The sequence below is a fragment of the Eubalaena glacialis genome, chromosome 7, assembly GCF_028564815.1.
Source record: "Eubalaena glacialis isolate mEubGla1 chromosome 7, mEubGla1.1.hap2.+ XY, whole genome shotgun sequence".
NCBI classification, from domain to species: Eukaryota; Metazoa; Chordata; class Mammalia; order Artiodactyla; family Balaenidae; genus Eubalaena; species Eubalaena glacialis.
The window spans coordinates 5,683,980-5,705,607 of NC_083722.1; the positions used below are offsets into that span (position 1 = coordinate 5,683,980).

The 21,628-nt window shown below is 42.4% G+C and overlaps 1 protein-coding gene across 2 annotated transcripts in view; it reads left to right on the top strand.

Moving 5' to 3' along the window:
* The window catches only part of BMP6 (bone morphogenetic protein 6), a 145,273-nt gene that overhangs the window by 107,003 nt on the left and 16,642 nt on the right, over positions 1–21,628 (top strand). For both annotated transcript variants that reach the window (XM_061195699.1, XM_061195700.1), the window contains exon 2: positions 13,327–13,519. In XM_061195699.1, the coding sequence (XP_061051682.1) occupies positions 13,327–13,519 (193 nt within the window). The remainder of the gene's footprint in view (positions 1–13,326; positions 13,520–21,628) is intronic.

Below are 21,628 nucleotides of genomic sequence, written 5' to 3' on the forward strand. Positions count from 1 at the left end.
GGGGCTAGAGTGCAAAGCCTGAGTTTGTTCTGGCTCCCTTTGCCTGTTGGGGACACAGTGGTGCCCAGGAAAGGGCACAGGGCAGGCCTCAGTCCTGGCTTCTGCATTCATTCTTTGAGCCCTCCTGGGGGTATGAAGGCGAACCTGTCATGGACCCTGCTTTTGAGAGGCTTATGGTCTAGCAGGGGAGGGTGGCAGCCATATGAGCAACTGGCCATCTTAGTATAAGGTCGGGGTACGATTTCCATGGGACGTTATGGGAACTTAGAGTGAGGGTCCCCAAACCAGTGGGGATGGGGGTAGGGTGGAGAAGGAAGGCAGGTAAGGAAGGCTTCCTGGAATTCAGCCTTGAAGGTTTAAAATAGTGCCGATTGCCCATGAAGTATTGCAAGTAATGGTTTTAGTTCTAGCAAAAGAGAAACACTTAAAACTGAGTGGAAACACATTTTTAAAAAAGAGTTTCACTTTGATATTTTTCACCAAAGCATTAGTAATTACAGAAGAAATAAGAACCTCCCCTTATTTTTTGGCTTTAATAAATTGTCTTTATTTAGCATTACATAGGAGCACCAAAGCATTTTCAAAATTGGGGGCCTGTAAAGTCTTCATCCTGGAGGTGAGGGAGGGAAGGATCTTTTTTTTTAAATTCAAGTATTGTTGATTTACAATTTCATATTAGTTGCAGGTATGCAGTATAGTGATTCAATATATTTGTAGATTATACTCCACTTAAAGTTATTATAAAATATTGGCTCTATTCCCTGTGCTGTACAGTATATCCTTGTAGCTTATTTTATGCAGAGTAGTTTGTACCTCTTAATCCCCTACCCCTGTCTTGCCCTTCCCACCACCCCTCTCCCCGCTGATAACCACTAGTTTATTCTCTAGATCAGTGAGTCTGTTTCTGTTTTGTTGTCTTCATTCATCTTATTTTTCAGATTCCACATGTAAGTGAAAACATACAGTATTTGTGTTTCTTCGTCTGACTTATTTCACGAAACATAATGCCCTCCAAGTCCATCCATACTGTTGCAGATGGCCAGTTTTCATTCTTTTTTATGGCTGAGTAATAGTCCATTGTGTGTGTGTGCGTGTGTGTGTGTATGTGTGTATACATACACGCCACATCTTCTTTATCATTCATCTGAAAGATCTTTGGAAGGGCAAGGCGATTGTATAAGTAAGGCAAAGGCATGAGGTTCTGGGGAGTGTGGTCAGAAAAACAGAGCAGTTTAATTCCTCCTAAGAGAAGAGCTGAGGCAGGGGAAGGTGAGGGGCGGGACGGGAAGGCGGTTGGGGGGTCGGGATTGAAGGCTCTAGGCAGGCACGCCACAAGGTAGGTCAGGGGTGTGACTGTGGTACGAGCTGCGGTGTGGGGATAGGTGGACAAGGGGCAGAAGTGAGGGCAGCGGGACAGGCTGTGCAGGGGCGGTGGGCGTGGAGGGAGCACAACGGGTGGGTCAGAGAGACCTTTAGAGCAGTGCCGTCCAGGAGAACTTGCTGTGACGACGGGAGTGTTCCCTGCCCTGCTTTCTGATACAGCATCCACCAGCTGCATGTGGCCACTGAACACTTTTAAAATTATTTATTTTTATAAATTTATTTACTTATTTCTGGCCGCGTTGGGTCTTTGTTGCTGCGCACAGGCTTTCTCTAGTTGCGGCGAGCGGGGGCTGCTCTTCGTTGCGGTGCGTGGGCTTCTCATTGCGGTGGCTTCTCTTGTTGCGGAGCACGGGCTCTAGGCGCACGGGCTTCAGTAGTTGTGGCACATGGGCTCAGTAGTTGTGGCTCGCGGGCTTAGTAGTTGTGGCTCGCAGCCTTCAGTAGTTGTGGCGCACGGGCTTCGTGGCTCCACGGCATGTGGGATCTTCCCGGACCAGGGCTTGAACCCACGTCCCCTGCATTGGCAGGTGGATTCTTAACCACTGCGCCACTAGGGAAGCCCCCCACTGAACTCAACGTGGCTGGTGTGACAGAGGAACTGCACTTTTCACTTTAACCACTTTACACTTAAATAGCTGCTCGTGGCTACAACACGGTTCTAGAAGGTGAAATCCACACAAGCCGGGGACTGATCGGCCAGCTGGGCCTGGCCGGGTGGACAGAGGTGAAGCTACAGGGCAGCTCAGTTGGGGGGTGGATGAGTCTCCTCTTGTGTGTGTTGGGGCTTCCAGGGGACCAGGGGCATCTGGATGATGACGTGCACCCAGCAGTAAGACAAACACATTCCTTAAGGGAGAGCAGTGGCTGGAGATGCCAGGTGGGAGGCATCAGCATAAAATCCTAGCAGAAATCATAAAAGTGAGCAGCTTAGGGAAGCCCCTTCACTGCCTTTGGCCTCAGAGTCCTGTTGATACCGTGGTGATCTTGTTTGCTCTGCCTGCCTGCTGGGACTGTTCAGAGCAACAGGTGACACGATGTCTATGGCGGGGCCGGTGGACTCTTCAAACATCAGGCGGGTTTTATAACATCGTTCGGAGTGGAGAGGAATGTGTCCCAAATGTTATTTTCCAAACACAGAAGATAAAGGCCCCAAATTCTGGAAGTGTTGCAAGCTAGATAATCCATCAGGCCCTCCTGCTAAAAGATGACTAGGTCCAGGATAAACAGAGGCAAATATGTCTCCATCAGGAATGTCAGGGACTCCGAGACATCTTGGAGGGCTCCCTTGAGGTTGTTACTGTGAGCAAACAAACATAAAAGCCGGGTATCTGCGAGTGCAAATACCAACACCACTCAGATCACGAGACCAGCTCAGGGTCCAGGCCAAGGTGGGAGAGCGGTCCTGGAGGGTACCCCGTGAAGCCAGGGCCCTCCAAGCTTCCAGAAGAGATCACTGATTCCAGAAGCAAATGTAGTCCTCTCAGAAGCAAATGTACTTTTTTTTTTTAAGAAAAGCAACACCAGTTTAAACATTTAGGGTGAATTTCCATCAAAAATTACCTAAAAATTTCCAAACACCCAAGGAGGTAAAACCAGCAAAAGGAAAGTCATCAGAGGGATGGGAGGGCAATGTGGATTAAGTTCCCCAAGGATTTCACATATTAGAAGACAGACACCAAGTTAGAAGAGGAAAGACAACGATGTAGGAAATACACACAAAAAATGAAGAATAGTATAATAATACATAATAGTGATACAGAACAATGGAAAATGACCAAGTAGACCACAGAGCAACCATGACAACAAAGAAAGCTATTGGAAAAAAATTTTAAATCATTAAATGACAAACTAATAGATGGCTTAAACTGTACATTAAATACCAAAGAGAGAATTGGTGAACTTGTAGATGGGTCTAGAGAGATGGTTCAGCCCACCTATGAGGAGGTAAGTGATGTAAACGTGCATTTAAGAGAGGCAGAAATTAGAATGAGAAGGTCTAATATAATATCCATCTAACTTTCATCTCGGAGGAAACTGAAGTTAAGCCAGGAGAGACCAGTATCGATGAGCTAGTGGCTAAGACTTTCTCAGAACCGATGGGAGATAGGCAGCCGTAGACATGTGAAGTCCAGTGTCATCCCAGCAGAATAAATAAAAGGAAATGCACAGCTCAGGGCGTTGTAGTGAAGCTGCAGCACAGCAAGCACAAGGACATAAAAGCAACCCGAGAAACCAGATCATCCAAAAAGAAATGATGAGTCTGGTGTAATGAATGCAGACTTAAATTTCTCCTCTCAGTCACAGCGAGGACATTCCACCCACCCGATATTGCTGTGCCGTTGAAACCAGAGGTGTGGGAGAGTTGATTTTTCTCTTTGGGCTGTCCCATTTGTCTGTTTTGACTGAAGATGTTCAATTTATTTGTGAAAAAATGCATGTGATGTATGCTGATGTTTACTAAATGTAGTCTGATTGCTTCTTTATAGCAGTCCCTAGAAGGAGGCAAAATGGTGGTTATTTGCTATCTGTGGGATGCTATCTATGGGATTCTATCAAGGCTGCCCCTGTTCAGCTTAAGTCTTTCCTGGTGACACATGTTTATTAGGAGCACGAGTGCACTCCCTCGTGTTAGCTGAGGTCTGTGCCTTGTTTCCACTGTAAGACATGCGTGGTTGAAGCTGTTGAACTTCTTCCCAGCCTAAAGTGATGTTAACATCTGTTGGGGTAGGAAAAAAGGTTCTAAAATGAGGTTTTCAAAATAAAAAATGACTTGCTTAACCCTTACTACTAATGATGGTATGTAGGCACTAATTTTTGGTCCTAAATCTCTTTATAATATATGCACTGAGTCTGGTCTTAAAAGTCATTGGGAATCAAGGGCAGCCTTGGGAGTTCCTTTTTATGGTGACTGAACTGTTCTGGATCTGGATTGTGGTGGTGGTTATAGGAATCTATACATGTGACAAAATGTCATAGAGTTATGACATATATACATACCCAAAAAAGTGCATGTAAAAGCTGGTGAAATCACAGATGTAGAGAAAAAATGTATGGACACCAAGGGGGTAGAGCGGGGGAGGGGGATGAATTGGGAGATTGGGATTGACATATATACACTAATATGTACAAAATAGATAACTAATAAGAACCTGCTGTATAGGACAGGGAACTCTACTTTGCTGTACAGTAGAAACTAACACAACATTGTAAAACAACTATACCCCCAATTAAAATAAATAAATAAATAAAGCTGGTGAAATCAGAGAGAGGGTCTGTAGTCTTGCTAAGGTATTAATGCCAGTGTCAGTTTCTTGGTTTTGTTATTGTTCTTAGTTATACAAGATGTTACATGGGACCTCTCTGCTTTTTAAAAAAAAAAAAAAATCTGTCCTATTTTTGCAACCACTTAATAGATCTATAATTATTTAAAATAAAAAGTAAAGTTTAGATTTAAAAAGTCATTTAGAGCATGGTAGCCAGGAAAATAGCTTCTTCTTGATATTTGTGATTCTCATAGAACATGAATACAAATATTTAGGAATATTTGGTGAACCCTGGAGGGAAGGGTCATGGCACTGTGGTTAAAAAAGTGAGTAGGAGAGTTGAACTCAGTGTCTCTGTCACTATTTAAGGTTGCAAGCTTGCAACAGAGAAGTCAAAAGGCCACCATTGTTAAAACCCTTGGAAAACTAGCCAGAACTTTCTATATTGCCTAAAATGAAATCAGCTTGTGCCATAGCATGAAAAAAAATGTTTATAGTTATCAATGGAATGGTAATTTTTTTTAAAAAGGGTTTCAGCTTTTTCAAGTTTGGTCTGTAAGTGGAAGCATTAAGCATTTGGAAAATGTAGAATTTATTGTGGAATGAATGTACCCTTGAACAATGGAGGTTTGAACTGCATGGGTCCACTTATATGGGGTATTTTTCAATAGTGAATACTTCATACTACACAGTGCGTGGTTGGTTGAATCCATGGATTTGGAGGAACTGAGGATGTGGAAGGCCAGCTCTAAGTCACACTCGGATTAATCCCCGAGTTATTCAAGGGTCAACTGTAATTCCCTGAACTGAGCTATACTGAATTAACCACCGAGTGAGTCCGGTTAGTGAGAAAGTAATGAATATGGACTACTCTTAAATGTATTAGAGAGAGTGTTCCATTCTTCTTTATTTTTTTTTAGTTATCTATTTTATACATAGTAGTGTATATATGTCAATCCCAATCTCCCAATTTATCCCACAAGTGTTCCATACTTTTCCCTCCCTCTTTCTTCTTTTATATTTGCAGTTGAAGTAGGTGGTGTCTTTATTTTTCTCTAGACAACTTTAATTGATAGAATTCAGATTTTGTGGAATGATGTTCAGAAAATACCTATATTAAAATATCTTTATCACGATCAAATTAAGCAGTAGTGAGAAAGAAAAAGTGACCTTCAGTAAGATGAGTCAAAAAGGAAATCCATGAATAAGCAATATTAGAATGAGAAAAACATAAATAGAGCAGAGATTAAATAATAAGAGAATACTTTGAAAAACTTTATGGCAATAAATTTAAAGAATTAAACCCAAATTAACAAATTTTAGAAAATACACACTGACTTAAAAAAAAGATAGCTTGAATATTTCTATATGTTTAAAGGAAAATGAATGAGTAATTAAAACTATTCCCCAAAGGAAATTCCAGGATCAGATGTTACTGATAAGTTTGCCAAACTTTCCAGGAAGAGATCATTTCTTGAAAAGAAAGGGAACATTTCCCAACTTATGCCAAGAGCAAGTGTAACTTGAAACCAAACAACATGATGATATGAGACCATCACCAGGGTCACTTATGAAAACGAATGCAAAAATTTCAAACCATAAATTGGAAAGGTAGTGGAAGACATGACGTGACACCTTCAGGTCAGTGTCATGGACTGTGTGTTTGTGTTCCTGAAATTCATACTGTTGAAACTCTAATCCCCAATGAGACAGTATTAGGAGGTGGGGTCTTTGGATGATAAATAGGTCTAGATGAGGTCATGAGGTTGGGGCCCCAGGGTGGGATTAGTGCCCTTATAAGAAAAAGAGACTCCAGCTCCCACACACTCTCTCCTTCTGCGAGCATGCACCAAGGGAGGCTATGTGAGGACCTAACCGGGAAGAGGGCCCTCAGCAAGGACCCAGTCCTGCTGGCACTCTCATCTCTTGCTTCCATCCTCCGGAACTGTGAGGAATAAATGTTTGCTGTTTAAGCCACCCAGTCTGTAGTACTTTTGTTACAGCAGTTACAACTCACTGAGACAGGGAAGCAGTTTGCTGAACTTCTTATTAGGTCCACAGTTTGTAATGTGCCTCGTCCTTTCCAATTGTTTAACCTTAGCAGCACTGAGCTGGATTCCAACACAAGACTGAAATGAGCATCCTCACCTTCTTCATTGTTTTAAAGGAAGTGGTTCAAACGTATCACCATTAGGGCTGTTGTTAGTGTACGTTTTTATGTTGACTCCTTATCAGGTTAATGGAGTTCTTCCTATTCCTGGTTTGCTAGTTTATTTTTATTTATTTATTTTATTTTTTGGATAAGCAACTCTTCTTTTTTGGGGGGGGGGTATAGTTGTTTTACAATGTTGTGTTAGTTTCTACTGTACAGCAAAGTGGAGTTCCCTGTGCTATACAGCAGGTTCTTATTAGTTATCTATTTTATGCATATTAGTGTATACATGTCAATCCCAGTCTCCCAATTCATGCCACCACCACCATCCCCACCACCCACTGGTTTGCTAGTTTAGAAGAGACTCAAGTGTAAGGAATGGACCCTGTTGGGCTCCTGATTCCAACAAACCCAATGTAGAAAGACAATTTTTGAGGCATTTGAGGAAATTTAATTATGGATTGGGTATAGGAGGATGATGGGGAATTATTTTAACTGAGGTGTGATCATACATTGTGATTGTGTAAGAAGATGTCCATTTTTAATTTTTTTAACAGTGGTAAAATATGCATAACATAAAATTTACCACTTTAGGTACAGGTACATTCACATTGTTGTGTGACAGTCACCTCCATCCTCTCCAGAACTTTTTCATCTTCCCTCACTGCAACTCAGTACCCATTCAACACTAACTTGTCATACCCCCAGCCCCTGGAAATCACCATTCTACTTTCCGTCTCTATGAATTTGATTGCTCTGGGTACCTCATGCAAGTAGAATCATACAATATTTGTCCCTTTGTAACTGTCCTATTTCACTTAACAAAATGTCCTCAAGGTTTATCCATGTTGTAGCATGTATCAGAATTTCTACTTTTATGGCTGAACAGTATTCCATTGTATTTATGGACCACATTTTGTTTATCCATTCATCCATTGTAGATATTGGATTCTTCCTATCTTTTGGCTTTTGTGAATAAAGCTGCTATGAACATGGTGTACAAATATCTGTTTGAGTCCCTGCTTTTGATTCTTTTGGGTACCCATACACACCCAAAAGTGGGATTGCTGGGTCGTGTGGTAATTCTGTTTGATGTTTTGAGAAATCACTCAACTGTTTTCCACAGCAGCTGCACCATTTTACATCCCTACCAGCAATGCACAGGGGTTTTACTTTCTCCACATCCCCACCAGCACATATTAAGAAAATGCCCATGTTTGTAATAGATCTACACACGGCAGGGCTGCAGAAGGAGAAAAGTTGCTAGTCATCCATTCCCACAGAACCTCAGCACCCCACCAGCTGATGGGCAGCACAGCCCCCTGCCTGGACAGCCTTCAAGCTGAGCTGTGGCCATGACTAGATTTTCCCTGGGTGCCTGTAAAACTTCCATCATGTCTCTGAAAGGAAAGACTTTAAGAGAAAAAGAAAAACTAAACACTCTATGATTTAGTGATACTTACATATGTAGTAAAACCTTTCAAAGGCAAGGGACTGGGAATTCCCTGGCGGTCCAGTGGTTAGGACTCCATGCTTTCACTGCCGAGGGCGTGGGTTCAATCCTTGGTCGGGGAACTAAAGTCTCGAAAGCCCAGAATAAATAAATAAATAAATAAATGAAAGGCAAGGGACTGCCAGACATTATTCATGATCTGATGTCCCTTGTGGGTGGGAGTGGGGGATGGCACCGGGGAGGAATATTGTTCACCTTCCAGTTTTTAGGTTGGGTGCTGGTCTCATTTGTGCTTCGTTATTATGTTTCATTACCTCCATAAATTACATATATATACATACTTTTGCATGTATAATACTACATAATTTACACGTATAATCTTAACCTAGTAACGTTTGTTCTTTTGGGCTGTGGCTCCTACCTGTTGACTAGAGGTCTGGTGCTGGTCTGAAATTTCAGTTGGTATCGTCTGAGGCAAAGAGAGAGAACAGAGTGAGTTTTATAAATTTATTTATTTATTATTTATTTATTATTTTTAGCTGTGTTGGGTCTTCGTTTCTGGGCGAGGGCTTTCTCCAGTTGTGGCAAGCGGGGGCCACTCTTCATCGCGGTGCGGGGGCCTCCCACTATCGCGGTCTCTCCTGTTGCGGAGCACAGGCTCCAGACGCGCAGGCTCAGCAGCTGTGGCTCACGGGCCTAGTTGCTCCGCGGCATGTGGGATCCTCCCAGACCAGGGCTCGAACCCGCGTCCCCTGCATTGGCAGGCAGACCCTCAACCACTGCACCACCAGGGAAGCCCCAGAGTGAGTTTTATAAAGCGAAATTGATTCAACTTCAAGGATTGTATATGTCCTTGAATTACATCCTCCCTACTTGATTTGGTGTTAAAAGGACCTTTAAAAATAAAATCAGAGTGTTAAAAGGGTGCAGTTTGTTGTCTTATTGGTTTTATTGTCCTTACAAAAGGAAAACAGAAACAGTAGATGTCCTTGTGTAAGGTCATTACCATTAAAAAAAAAATGTTTTCAGTGGTCCTTGAAATAAAAAATTCTAGGAATTGTTGCTTCAGAGAACACAGTACTGTGTTCAGTAGCCAAACACCAGGGCTGATGACACTTAGGACAGTGATTTCACTTACCTCCCTTTCCAGAGAATGTAAGTCCTCCACTGTAAAAAGCTCATTTAGAGACGTGAGTAAATTTGAATAACTCAGCAAAGACATATTCTCAGCTCAGAGGAGCTAGATTGTCAAATACCGGCTAACGATGCTTCCAACTACCATTTGCTGAGCCCTTCCTCTGTTGTTGACTGTCTTGTACAGATTGTCTCACTTAATCCTCAGAAATGTTGTTATTCCCATTTAACTGATAACTGAAACTTTGGCTGATATCTTGCTCGGTATCACCTGAGTAAGATAAGGGGGAGCTGGATTTCAAAGCTGTGTTGTCAGCTTCACACTTCGTCCACACTCTCGGCTACTACCTCGCTACTACCTATTCCACACACGGCACCATCTTTGAGAAGCCAGATGCAGGGGCTACAAAATAGGTACTGAGCGCTGGATCCCCACCTCAGCCCTCTCTCATTTTTCTTGAACTGTCTGATGTTTAAGGAGCCCAGGTCACAGAGCTCAAAGGGGAAATGCTAAGCTCATTGGAACCATTACCGTTTTACGGTGGTGGTCTTCAAATGCACATGTAGGCAGTGACCTAATTGTACTTATTTCTTGTATCCCTATGAGACATTAGCAAATGCACTGTGTAACTTTAATTGTGGGCAGAAGATCTGGGGAGAGAGGAGGCATTCCAAGCAAACTCCAATGACCAGTAGCTGAGGTCTCCTGGGAAGAGTGAGGAAGATGGTGTAGCTTTGAGCTAAGAGGCACGAGGAGAGGTTCAGGCGACAATAAGAGTTTAGGTGGGAGAGCTTATAACGAAGTGGGCAGCAATCAGAGACTCACGGGGGACTGAGGAGACCATGCCTCTCCTCCAAGAAGGATACAGGAAAAGCAGGAGGAAGTGGAGTGCTTCAAGACCGACCAGAGGAGAATTGGGGAAATGTACATATAAGGCAACGAGTTCTAATTCACACGGTAATAAAATGGAAGGCTTTGAACTATGCTTCCACTTTCTCATTTTTAGATTCTTTATCTATCTCTTCACATCTGTCTGTGAGCGGCTGCCAGGATCCTTCCTTAGTCACACACACTGCCTCCCAGGATTTCAAAACTCCTTCCTCCTTAAGAACTGCATGCAATTTCTCCCCTTCCTGGCAAGGTCAGACTCCCCTTCTCTCTTCCTCTCTCATCCTCTCTTGCCCTCCCTTCTCATCTTGTGTCAGTTGCCTCTTACCGTGTAACAAATCACCCAAAACATAGTGGCTTCAAACAGCAAGGCACTGTTATCATCTCTCACGGTCTGGTGAAAAGACTAGGATGAACTGGGTGCCCCCCCCCCAGGGTCTCTCATGCAGTTGCAGTCAGGTGGTCACTGGGGTTGGGGTCGTCCCGAGGCTCCAGTGGGTTGGACATCCAAGATGGCGTCTTCATACCATGTCTGGTGCCTCAGCTGAGGTGGCTGGGGACTGACTGGGCTCTTCCCTCCCTCCTTCCTTCTCCCTCTGTGTCTCTGTGTGCCACACAGCCTCTCTACGTGGTTACCTCGGACTTCCTCATAGTCTAGGGGGGTTAGAGTAGTTGCACTTCTTACATGGTAGCCATCTTTCCTTAGACATGCATTCCAAGACACCTAAATGGAAGGAAGTTCCAACCTTATGACTTAGCCTCAGAATCACTCAGCACCACTGTTGCTGCCTCTTATTGGTCCAGAGAAGGTCACAGAACCAGCCCAGGGGAGAAGGGACCACCTAAGGGTGTACATACAGGAAGGTGTGGTTTACTGGGGGTGGTATACCTCTCCAAAGACTAACTAACATATTTCTCATGTGTTGAAATGTCTGTCCCTTCTCTCCTCCTTATAACTGAAATATCTTAAGTCGCTGTTTTATTTTTATTTTTAAGTCACTGTTTTATATCTTGCTTCGCATTCATAGTTTTTCTGTTGTTTATGTTAAGAGTGATTGGAAGACTTCTTTGAGGAATTCTTATGCATTCTCTCAAAAGAATCTTAAGAATATGCTTTCATTTCTTGATATTGAAATTTTTAAGCACCCAAGAAGCCCTATAGAAAAGCTGTGTGACTATTTTTTAGAAAGTCTCTTTGGGAAATCAGATTCGATTCACTTTTTAACCACTGATGATAACATATCAAACTGAAAAGGCAGATCAGTTTTAGGGAAAAGTGATCCACCATCAGGTGTGGGTGTCCTTGGGTGAACTCCCCAACAATATTGCTTTTCATGCTTAGCCACTAATTAAAAAACCTGTTCTCTTGTTGGGACTGAACCATGGTTTACTTTCTGGCTGGACCTTTTTTTCTTTTTTTTTTAACTTATATTCAAGCTCTTACACAAGCCAAAGCTTACTGTTTTTTAACAACTCTCTCCCCTCCCGCCCCCAGAAAAGGGATAACTTGAATCTAAAAGATTTGTTGGATAGTCACATGGCAGTTTCAGAAATTCTTTATGTAAAAACCTCGTACCGATGGATGGCTTAACTTTCCCAAGCTTCTGCAATGCCATCGAGGTCTCAAGTTCGTGTAAAGTTATTGGCTGTAAAGGAGCTTAATCTGCAGAGCTTTTCTCTGGTGATTATGGAGAACAGCACATGGGGGAGAAAGTGGGCCATTGGAGGTGGCAAATAACTTGATCTTTTTTTTTTTTTCTACCCACAAGCCCTGGAAAAACTCTGCCATCAAGGATTAATTTGCTCATGAGATTTTACTGCGGTTGCCATTAAGAAAAAACTAACAGGAGCAGCAGGGCAGAAGCATTTCTGAGCTCTGGGGAAAAGAGTCAGGATTTGTGGTGGGACGCAGGGTGCTTGTTTTTCTCCCCTACAACGATTATGAGTTAAGCATACGAGGTTGATAGCGTTCCTCTCACCCAGGACTTTGTATAGCCATCTGAAGGCTGACTCTGAAGCATGATAATCAGTAGTTTGTAGTTTTCCATACTTTGTCTTTATGCAGGGAAAAGATTTCATTTAAAAAAACCTTTTAGGGAGTTCCGTGGTGGCCTAATTGTTAGGATTCGGCGCTGTCACTGTCATGGCCCCGGTTGGGGAACTGAGATCCTGCAAGCCACGTGGCATGGCCAAAATATGAAAAAAAAAAAAAAAAAAAAAGCTTTTAGACTCGATCTTTTCCCAGTTTTTAAAAAAAGCCTTAGACAATAGCATGTTATCCCGTTGGTGATGTGTTTCCGCATCTCTGTCCTCATACGTGGGTTCTACATGCAGGTTAAATGGAGACCCCGACAGCTTCACAACCCAGAGGGTCCCTCCCCTCAGAGGCGTTCAGCCCTCACTTTCCTCCAGGAGAGGGAGGGCAGTGGACTTTAGTTAGAGCAATATTTTCTATGAAGTTTCACACTAAACCCCTCAACAAAAATTCCCCCTGGACATCAGGCAAAATACGAGGACCGTTCGAGCTTCAGACCCAGGCAGAACGCGCTGCCCACCCCCATCTCCGACCACGGAACACCCCTCCCCCAGCAAAGGTTAGCTCAGGGCTGCCCTGGGTCTTGGCAACTGCTTGGTGGGGAGAGAAGGAGGAAAGGGGGGCTGCGAGGGGACAACGGGGCCAGGACGGCAGAGGCGTTCTTAGTCACTGTTGCCTGCATTCCTCCAGCTTCCCTGGGAAGCCCTCTTCCTCTCATGCTGCAGATGAGGAAGCCGGAAGACAAGAGTTTAAATAACTTGCTGTCATGCAACTTGGTTAAATAGTTTCGAGTCGTTAAAGAGAATCTAAGCATTGTATTTAATCCTTGGGGAGAATGAAGGATTTTAATCTCAGCCTGGCCGCCTGGCCTGTGGTTCTTGCCACCACCCACTGATCCCTCTAATGAGGGTAATGGTAAGCCACTTAGGAATGAAAACGGGGGAACTTTCTAGAGGTGAGCCTGTGGCACTTAGCCAAGTAACGATAGCTGTCACTCTCTCTTGTTTAATCCTATAGTGGAGGACGACAAGGAGTTCTCCCCTCGCCAGCGACACCACAAAGAGTTCAAGTTCAACCTATCCCAGATTCCTGAGGGTGAGGCGGTGACGGCTGCAGAGTTCCGAATCTACAAGGACTGTGTTGTCGGGAGTTTTAAAAACCAAACTTTTCTTGTCGGCATTTACCAAGTCTTACAAGAGCAGCAGCACAGGTATGGAGGCTCGAGGAACCCCAAAGGGTGGGGCTGGCCCCCGTTTCTCACCCCGCCACCTTATAACCCCGACTCTGTCTCTGCAAGGTGGCTTGGAGTTCAAGGGCAGCACACGGGCGTGACGGGGGGTGTGTTCCCAATGGTAGCGTTGAGCCAGCAAGACGACTTTTTTGCTCTTAAGGTGAAAATTTCCCAAATAGTTTTCTTTTCCGAAGCAAGCCAGTGAATGGTATCTACTAAGCATCCTTTGTGTTCGGAAAACATATAACTCACTGGGACTAAAATGTTTCCCACTATGTTTTAGTCCCTACTTTGAATGATGGGTGAGGGTGGCTAACATAAGTTCGCACACGGAAATTATGAGGATTCTTAACTGCAAATGCTACTGATTCAAGCGAATAGAAGGCTGTGTGCTTGTGCATGTAATATACACATATATGATATAATATGTCTTTGAGTGAGTGTGTGTGTATATGTGTGTCTCAAATGTATTTTTTATCATGTAGATGCAAGGGACCGGTAGACTTTTTTTCCCACGTCTATATTATTCTTGTTTCCTGAAATGAGGCCACACTGTTTTACAGAAGAACTGTGTTCTTGGGGCTGCCTAGCAAATAAAGGAAAACTTCCATGGAGTGATTTTTAGAGCATCGGAGGGGCTAAGGGATGAAGTATTACAGCAGTTATTTCAGTCCTACAGCACACGGAAAACAAGCCCATGACCTTGAACTTTGCTTGTATTTAGGGCTCAGTTGAGTGGTTTGGCCAGAACAGAGAGTCTGATGCAGAGGTTAGCACTGCCCGTGGTTCTCAGCGGGCAGCAGGTAGGATCTCGGCACGTGATAGGACATTCTGGCAATTGTATGGTAAATGCGAAGATAAAAGGGAAAGGAAGAGAATGCAGAGGAGGAGGGACATTTATGTCCTCTCTTTATGGACTCTATTAGCTTTGGTTTTATAAACCACCTCCAGATTCTTGCTTTTGGTCCTGGCAATCTATTAATTTCCCAAGAAGGTCCAAAAGTTTGGATTAAGAAGGTCCAGAGGAAGGAGTTGGGTCTCTCCTGAACTTACAGATCTGTGTGTGGGTCTGTCGCAAATACACACACTAAAATAATAACAAACATGAACTTGCCCCATACAAGGACCATTTTGAGAGCACTGCCAACATTTGGCCCTGATGCATGTTGAAGTCTGTAACGAGGGAACTGGAGAAGGAGGGACATGCCAGGCTGTGGGGACATGTCCTGGTGTTGGACAGACACACGGATGGCTGTATGTGAATCCTCAGCCGTGGCAGTTAAATTGTAAGTAAAACAGAGCCGTTGCAGGATCTTTATAACAGACCAAAATTTCAGAATGGAAGGCAGGTTTTCTGATGTCTGATTTTCGCTCCTAAATAAAAGTGTATTCATTGACTTAACTGTTAAGGGCCTCTTTTGAAAAGTAAATTATTCGTTGCTAGATTTTCATCTTTCAGTATTTCAGAGAGAATTGCTATTCAGTGATTCTTCGGAACTGCTTTAGCCATTGATTTTCAATCTGCCTAAGTATCGGTCCCATTGCCTTTCTCTGATGGAAATAACCTGCTGGTGCCTTTTTTGGCTCAGACATTTGTTTGGAAAACATAGTTTTCTGTGTTCTGCAGGAAAAGCTTTAGAGTGAAAACACTAGATTGGAGGTTTTGTGACTATGGACTTTTTTCAAAATTATTATTATTTTAAAAAAGAGAGAGAGCACGCACTGGCAGACCATTTGTAAGGTTTATACTGAACTCCAGCCAAAAACGAACAGCTGCCTTGAGCTTCAGATCGTGGTGTCATGCTTCCTCCAGGCCAGCAGTGAGCTTGGAAAACAAAACTCCCAAATGGTCCCAACCTTCACTGACTGCGTGTCAAAGCAGAATTGTAATTTCTCTGCGTTTTAGGATGGGAGCATTTGGTGATTGGATGTGTTTAATTTTTGTGCATAGGAAAGGGGAAATCCTGGGAGAATTGGGGGAATTTCATGCTTTTAAAGAGTTCCAGGTTGGCCAGGAGAAGATTTTCTTATCGGTGGGCCTGGAGCCCAGGCTGCCTGCGGTTTGCTCATGTCCTTCCAGAGGCCTCCAGATTGAACTGTGGGACCCCTTCTGGGGAAGGTTCGATCTCCCTATCTGTACCATCTTGGGGTGTCTTGGCTGAAAAGGACCCTCCAGGCCTGTGAAGAAACGTAGCTGTCTAATCTGTTTCAGTGAAATTTGTAGCATTTGATGGATCAGCTTAACACACGTGTGTGTTGCAAAAGAGTTGGCCTCCTTGGAAAAGAAAAAAAGAAAAAAAGCAGGTGGTTCAATGCTGAGTCATACCATCAGCTGAGGCAGAAGAAGTTCTGTGTTGGGCCTCCTGGTGTAAAGGGCAGCTAGGGAGCCTGACCCATGGAGAGTCAGAAAAGATTCTTGGAAGGTAGGCCATTGCTGCGAACGCTGCAGAAACCTTATTTCTCTGACTGGTAAGAAATCACTGGACCAGGTAAGTTCAAAAAAGTGATGAGTTGAAGAGATGGTGCTTTAAGGTAGGACAGGGTAACAATCGATACAGTATTCAAAACCTGAGAATAAGCCAAGAGATGGAATCTAAGTCCTGAAAAGATCTGGAGCAACTCGCAGAGTGGAGTGGGGTTGGCAACCCTACAGCATACGCGGTCCTATCAGAGGAGCACAGGGGGCCCTTTGTAGTTTATTTTTAAATTTTACTCTAGAGTATGGTGTGGGCTTGATATCTTAAGATGAGTTTGGTGTTACTATCTGATGTAAGAAATCGTTATGTTTTTATGATGACCTTGGTGGAAACTGGCATTTACACAGTGCTTAGAGTTTGGGAAAGACCTTCCCCTATGTTCCTTCCTTAGGATTTAGCCATGACGCCATCAGACAGCTGGGCAGGCAGGTTATCCTTAGAAGGATGAAACGTGGCACATACGGATTTTGCCAAGTCCAAATTAGGCCTAAACTATGATCTGCTTTGATTTCCTCAAAGTCATCCCAATGACATGGGGACAGTCCTGAAATAAAGGTGAAGTGCCAGAAAGAGGTAAGCGGTCCCCTTATGGCATGCCTTGCATCTTCATCTCCTTAGCTTGGATGCGAACATCTCAAGGATGCTTCTGTTTGGATGGCATAGGAGACAGCTCCGTTGGGGGTAAAAATGTGTCTGTTAGAATTCAGGCCCTGGTATTGATACTTTGGCTTTCAAGGCCTTGCAATGGAAAACCTCTGCAAACCTTCATTGATCTTTTGGTCAACCATGGATCTATTAGCAGTTCTTCTAGAGGAGGGGGTGTGGAGGAGAAAAAAGACTAGAGTAAATTTATATAAAAGTACTTGTCCTTATTCACAGTATTATATCTTTGTCCATTTATTTTACCATTTTCTCCCGAATCTCATACACACTAAGCTGTCTTCATACTTGGAGGGTAAAGGCTGCTCTGATTAACTGTCAACCTTCCATTGTCATATGTAGTAGTGTGATGGTAGCATGTTGCTTTTCATAACATGTACTCATGATCTTTACTTTTATAGCACCTATAGATTAATAGTGCAGTTTGGGGGCCTTTAAGAATATCGTTTGCATCTACATTTCTATCTGGTGAAAGACATACTGTGACTCTTCTTATTCAATTTTGTATATCTGGAAGTCAAAGTCAAACAGCATCTCTTGAAAGCCAGCCAGAAATTTTTTCAGTGTCTGAAAGATGGTTCTGTTTGGTACATGAACTGGCCACACGTGCCTCTGATAGTTTTGACATCCCATATTCTACTCTATGTGGTTTGGCAGTTGTATTGCCTGGCAGTGATCATCTATCTTCTGTGTATATGATAACTTTTCTTTTTTGTGTTCTATCATGGTGCAGTCCTTTGGAAGACATTTAAAGTGAGAATGAATTACCAAATTCAAAATTCAGTTCCTCCTGGTATAAGCAATATCATGACTGTTTGCAGACAGGCAAAGCAGAGTTTGTTTTTTTGTTTTTTTTTTTTTTCAGTTTGGTCCATATGTTTCATCCTAACTTCAGAATCCTTAGGATTGGAAGATGTGCATCTTTGAATCAAGGGAACAGGGCAATGCTGTGTTAAAAGTTGGTTTTTAAAACCAAGAAAGATTTCCTTAGGCCACCCAGAGGCCATGCCGGTGGAGTCCCCAGAAACAATGCCAGACTGAATTATTGTTTAAAGTTGTGACCATGTTCACCATTTCTGACCTACTTTTTAAGATAGAATATAATTGTCCCAGGAGAGAAAATAACTGTCAAAAGGCAAAAAAACAGTTTTCCAAAATTTGTAAATGATTCGCTACTCTGAACCATTCACGGAGATAGGGAATGTAGGAAAAAGTCAAGGAAGGGGGATGGACATGAGTCCAGGTTGGGACATGTCTGAGTCATGGTTGGATGCCCGAGAGGCAGTGGGATATGGGAGTGTTTAGATCAGCAGAATGAGGTAAACTCTACAGGAATGGATATTTGAGATCACAGGTGAACTACAGATGTGGATGAGATAGCTGTGTAAGAATAGAAAAACCTAACTGACCCTGGACCATTTATTAAAAATACTATCTTTTTTCTAGGCACATCAGTGGCATTTTTGTCATGTATCAGGTGACCAACATGTGTTTGGGTCTGTTTCTGAGATCTTTATTCTGTTCTATTGATTGATTTTTCTCTTCTTGTATCAATAAAAACTCTTGATTCTTTTAGTTTTGTAAGAAATCTTAATATCTGGTGTGTGAAGTTCTCCAAATTTGTTCTTTAAGATTTTCTTGGCTATTGATGGCCCTTTGCATTCTCATATATATTGTAAAATCAGCATTTCAATTTCCACAAAAGAAACTGGCTGGGATTCTGTTTGGAATTTCATGAAATTTAGAGCTTGATTTGGGAAGAATTGACTCTCCCTAATATTGAGTGTTCCAGTCCAAGAATATGTTTATTTAGGCTTTCTTTAATTACTCTCAATAACACTTTACAGTTTAGGGGGTCTTGAATGTTTTTATTAGAATTATTCCAGGAATTGAAGTTTTTATCCTATTGTAAATGATGTTATTAGCTTTTAAAAATTTCAGTGTCTAATTCTTTTTTGCCCACATATAGAAATACAATTGATTTTTATATGTTGACCTTATATCCAGCAACCTTGCAAATTTACATATTAATTCTAATAATTTTTCTCTGCAGAATTTTAGAATTTCCATGAATATAATCATGTCATCTATAAATATTTTTATTTTTTCCTCTGTAATTCTTATATTTTTACTTCTCTTTTTCTTGTTTTATTGTGCTCACTAGATATCCAGTGCAATGTTGAATTCCATTCAGATTTCTGTTAGATTTTTAATTTCAGATTGGAAATCTCTGTCAGATTTCTAATCTAAGGGGGGAATGTTTAATATTGCACCATTAAGGATAATGTTTGCTATAAATGTTTTTGTAGATACTCTTTATTTTATTAAGGAAATTCTCCTCTATTCTTAGTTTGCTATGAGTTTTTTAAAATTAGAAATTGATGTGGATTTTATCTTTTTTCTGAATTTTTTGGGATGATTATAGTTGGTCCTTCATATCCATGGGTTCTGCATCTGTGGAGTCAACCAACCATGGATCAAAAGATTTGAAAAGAAATTCCAGAAAGTTCCAAAGAGCAAAACTTGAATTTGCTGTGTGCTGGCAACTGTTTATTGATACCTAGCATTTACATTGTGTTAGGTATTATAAGTAATCTAGAGATGATTTAAAATATATAGGAGGATATGGGTAAGTTATATGCAAATACTATACATGATTTTATATAAGGGACTTGAGCATATGGGGATTTTGGTATCCAGGTATTTTTGGTATCCAGGTTTGGGTCCTGGAACCAGTCCCCCAAGGATACTGAGGGATGTCTATATATGATTTTTCTCCTTTATAGTGTTAATGTGATGTACTACATGAAATGATTTTCAAGTGTAAAACCAACTTCACATCCCTGGAACAAGCCCAACTTGTGATTTATTATCCTTTTAATATAAGGCTAGATTCTAAGATCATGTCTGAAAACTTTATTATCTGGATCACCTGTGGGTCTATTTCTACTATCTGTTTGTTCCCTTGATTTTTCCTCATTTGGTTTTATTTCCTGGCATGCCTGATAATTTTTTAAAATTAAATTCTGGGCATTATTTATGAAATCAGTTCTAGATACTGGTATCTCCTTCTAGACTGGGTTTCATTTTCTTCCGGAAGGCAGAAAAAATACAGACAGGCAGATCACCTTGTTCTTTTGTCTTAACTGAGGCTGGGTTTCCGGATGTGTTAAGGCTTCTCTGTTTCTGGTTTTCCTTTTCTCCTACAGTTTTAGCTCTTTGGGGGTCTCAGCTGAAGGTCTAGGTTGTTTACCAGAAGTTCCCTTCCTTGGTGGCCTCTGAACTCTAATTTTTTAACTCCCCAGTATTGAGAGACTGCCAGAAACTCTGCTTTGCTTTTTATCCTCTAAGCAGTTTCTTTCTGCTCGTTTTCTCAGCTTCCTCCTGCATGCAAACACAGTCTAATATTTGGCAAGCATCTCAAATGGAAATATTGGAGTTCATGGACGCCAGGACTTGAAGAGCCAAGGTCCTAGAGGAAGTGAACCCAAACTTCTATGAGATCACTTTTATGAGCTCACTTCTCTACAGCCTCTTTCCTCTGGGACCTTAGCCCTTCAAGTCATAACTTCCTGAAGCTCCAATTTGCATCCCCAGCCAGCGATATTGCTCCAAGCTCCTGGCTGCTTCTCCTTTCTGTTTGACATCCTTGCGTCATGCTAGGAATTAACAAATACCCTGAGATGAAAAATCAACAGCAAATACAGGGTTCACCTCAATGCATTTCTCTTGACTCATCAACCATTGCCTTTCTCGGTTGCTCTAAGATGGCTTCAAAAAGGTTTGTGTTTTTAGTCTTAGCAGGAGTGTTAGTTTGATACATCGTAGCCAGAAGCATCCATCTCTGAAGTATCATATTTTTATTATTTTTACTTGGAAATCTTTATAATGAATCCCCACAAATGTTGATGTTTGAGTCATTAACCAAACAGTATAGTTCTGGAAACCAGATCTGAATGCGGTAGTTGAGCCAGGATCTAGGCGAGTTGCTTTCTTAGAAAAGCATTTATCATAGACTGATTCTCATAAACTGATTGCTGTATGAATTCTGTCGAATGTTTGGTGTTGCCTCCCAAAGTGAAGTAATGTGAACTCTTATCTCCACCGACATGAAAGTGAGATACCTGGGACTGTTTTCTTTTATGAAGAGAAGGGCAAACTTGAGAAAGCCAGGAATAGGAGAACCCTATTGTCGTTTGGGTGGAGGAAAATCAAAGCCTTTTTGTCGCTGTGCCCAGCCACACCTGTTTCTCTTTCTGTATCTGGCTTTCACAGGTCCCGTCCCCAGGGACTCCTGCAATCTTACTGCTGGCTTGATAATCTCTGACGCACTCCGTGTGGGTCCCGGGCAAGCACTGAACTTTTCAGTATTTGTTCCTTTGCCCCTGAAAAGGGGATAATGTAACTGACCCACAACTGCTGTTATGTAACCCATTAGTTTCATCTTCTTAGTCAAGAACATATTCCTTAGACTTAGAATCATCTCCCTGAAGTTAAAGAAAAAAAAAAAAGATTCAGGAAGCTACCAAACCTTCTTCCTCCGCCTGTCTACATTCTGTTCTTTGCAAGGACACAGGAGAGCTGAGAAGGTTAGAGAGGAATTAACATTATCACACAGAATTGGATACACTCAGAAGAATGCTAAGTTTGGGGAGAGGGGGATGTCAGGGCATGGGGAGCCGGAGGAACTATTGTTTGGAACTGTTTATCCACTTGGTAAATGTGGCAGAGAAAAGAAAATAGGTCTGAGCTTCCCTGGTGGCGCAGTGGTTAAGAATCCACCTGCCAATGCAGGGGACATGGGTTCGAGCCCCGGTCCAGGAGGATCCCACATGCCGCGGAGCAACTAAGCCCGTGCGCCACAACTACTGAGCCTGCGCTCTAGAGCCTGTGAGCCACAACTACTGAAGCCCGTGCACCTAGAGCCGGAGCTCCGTAACAAGAGAAGCCA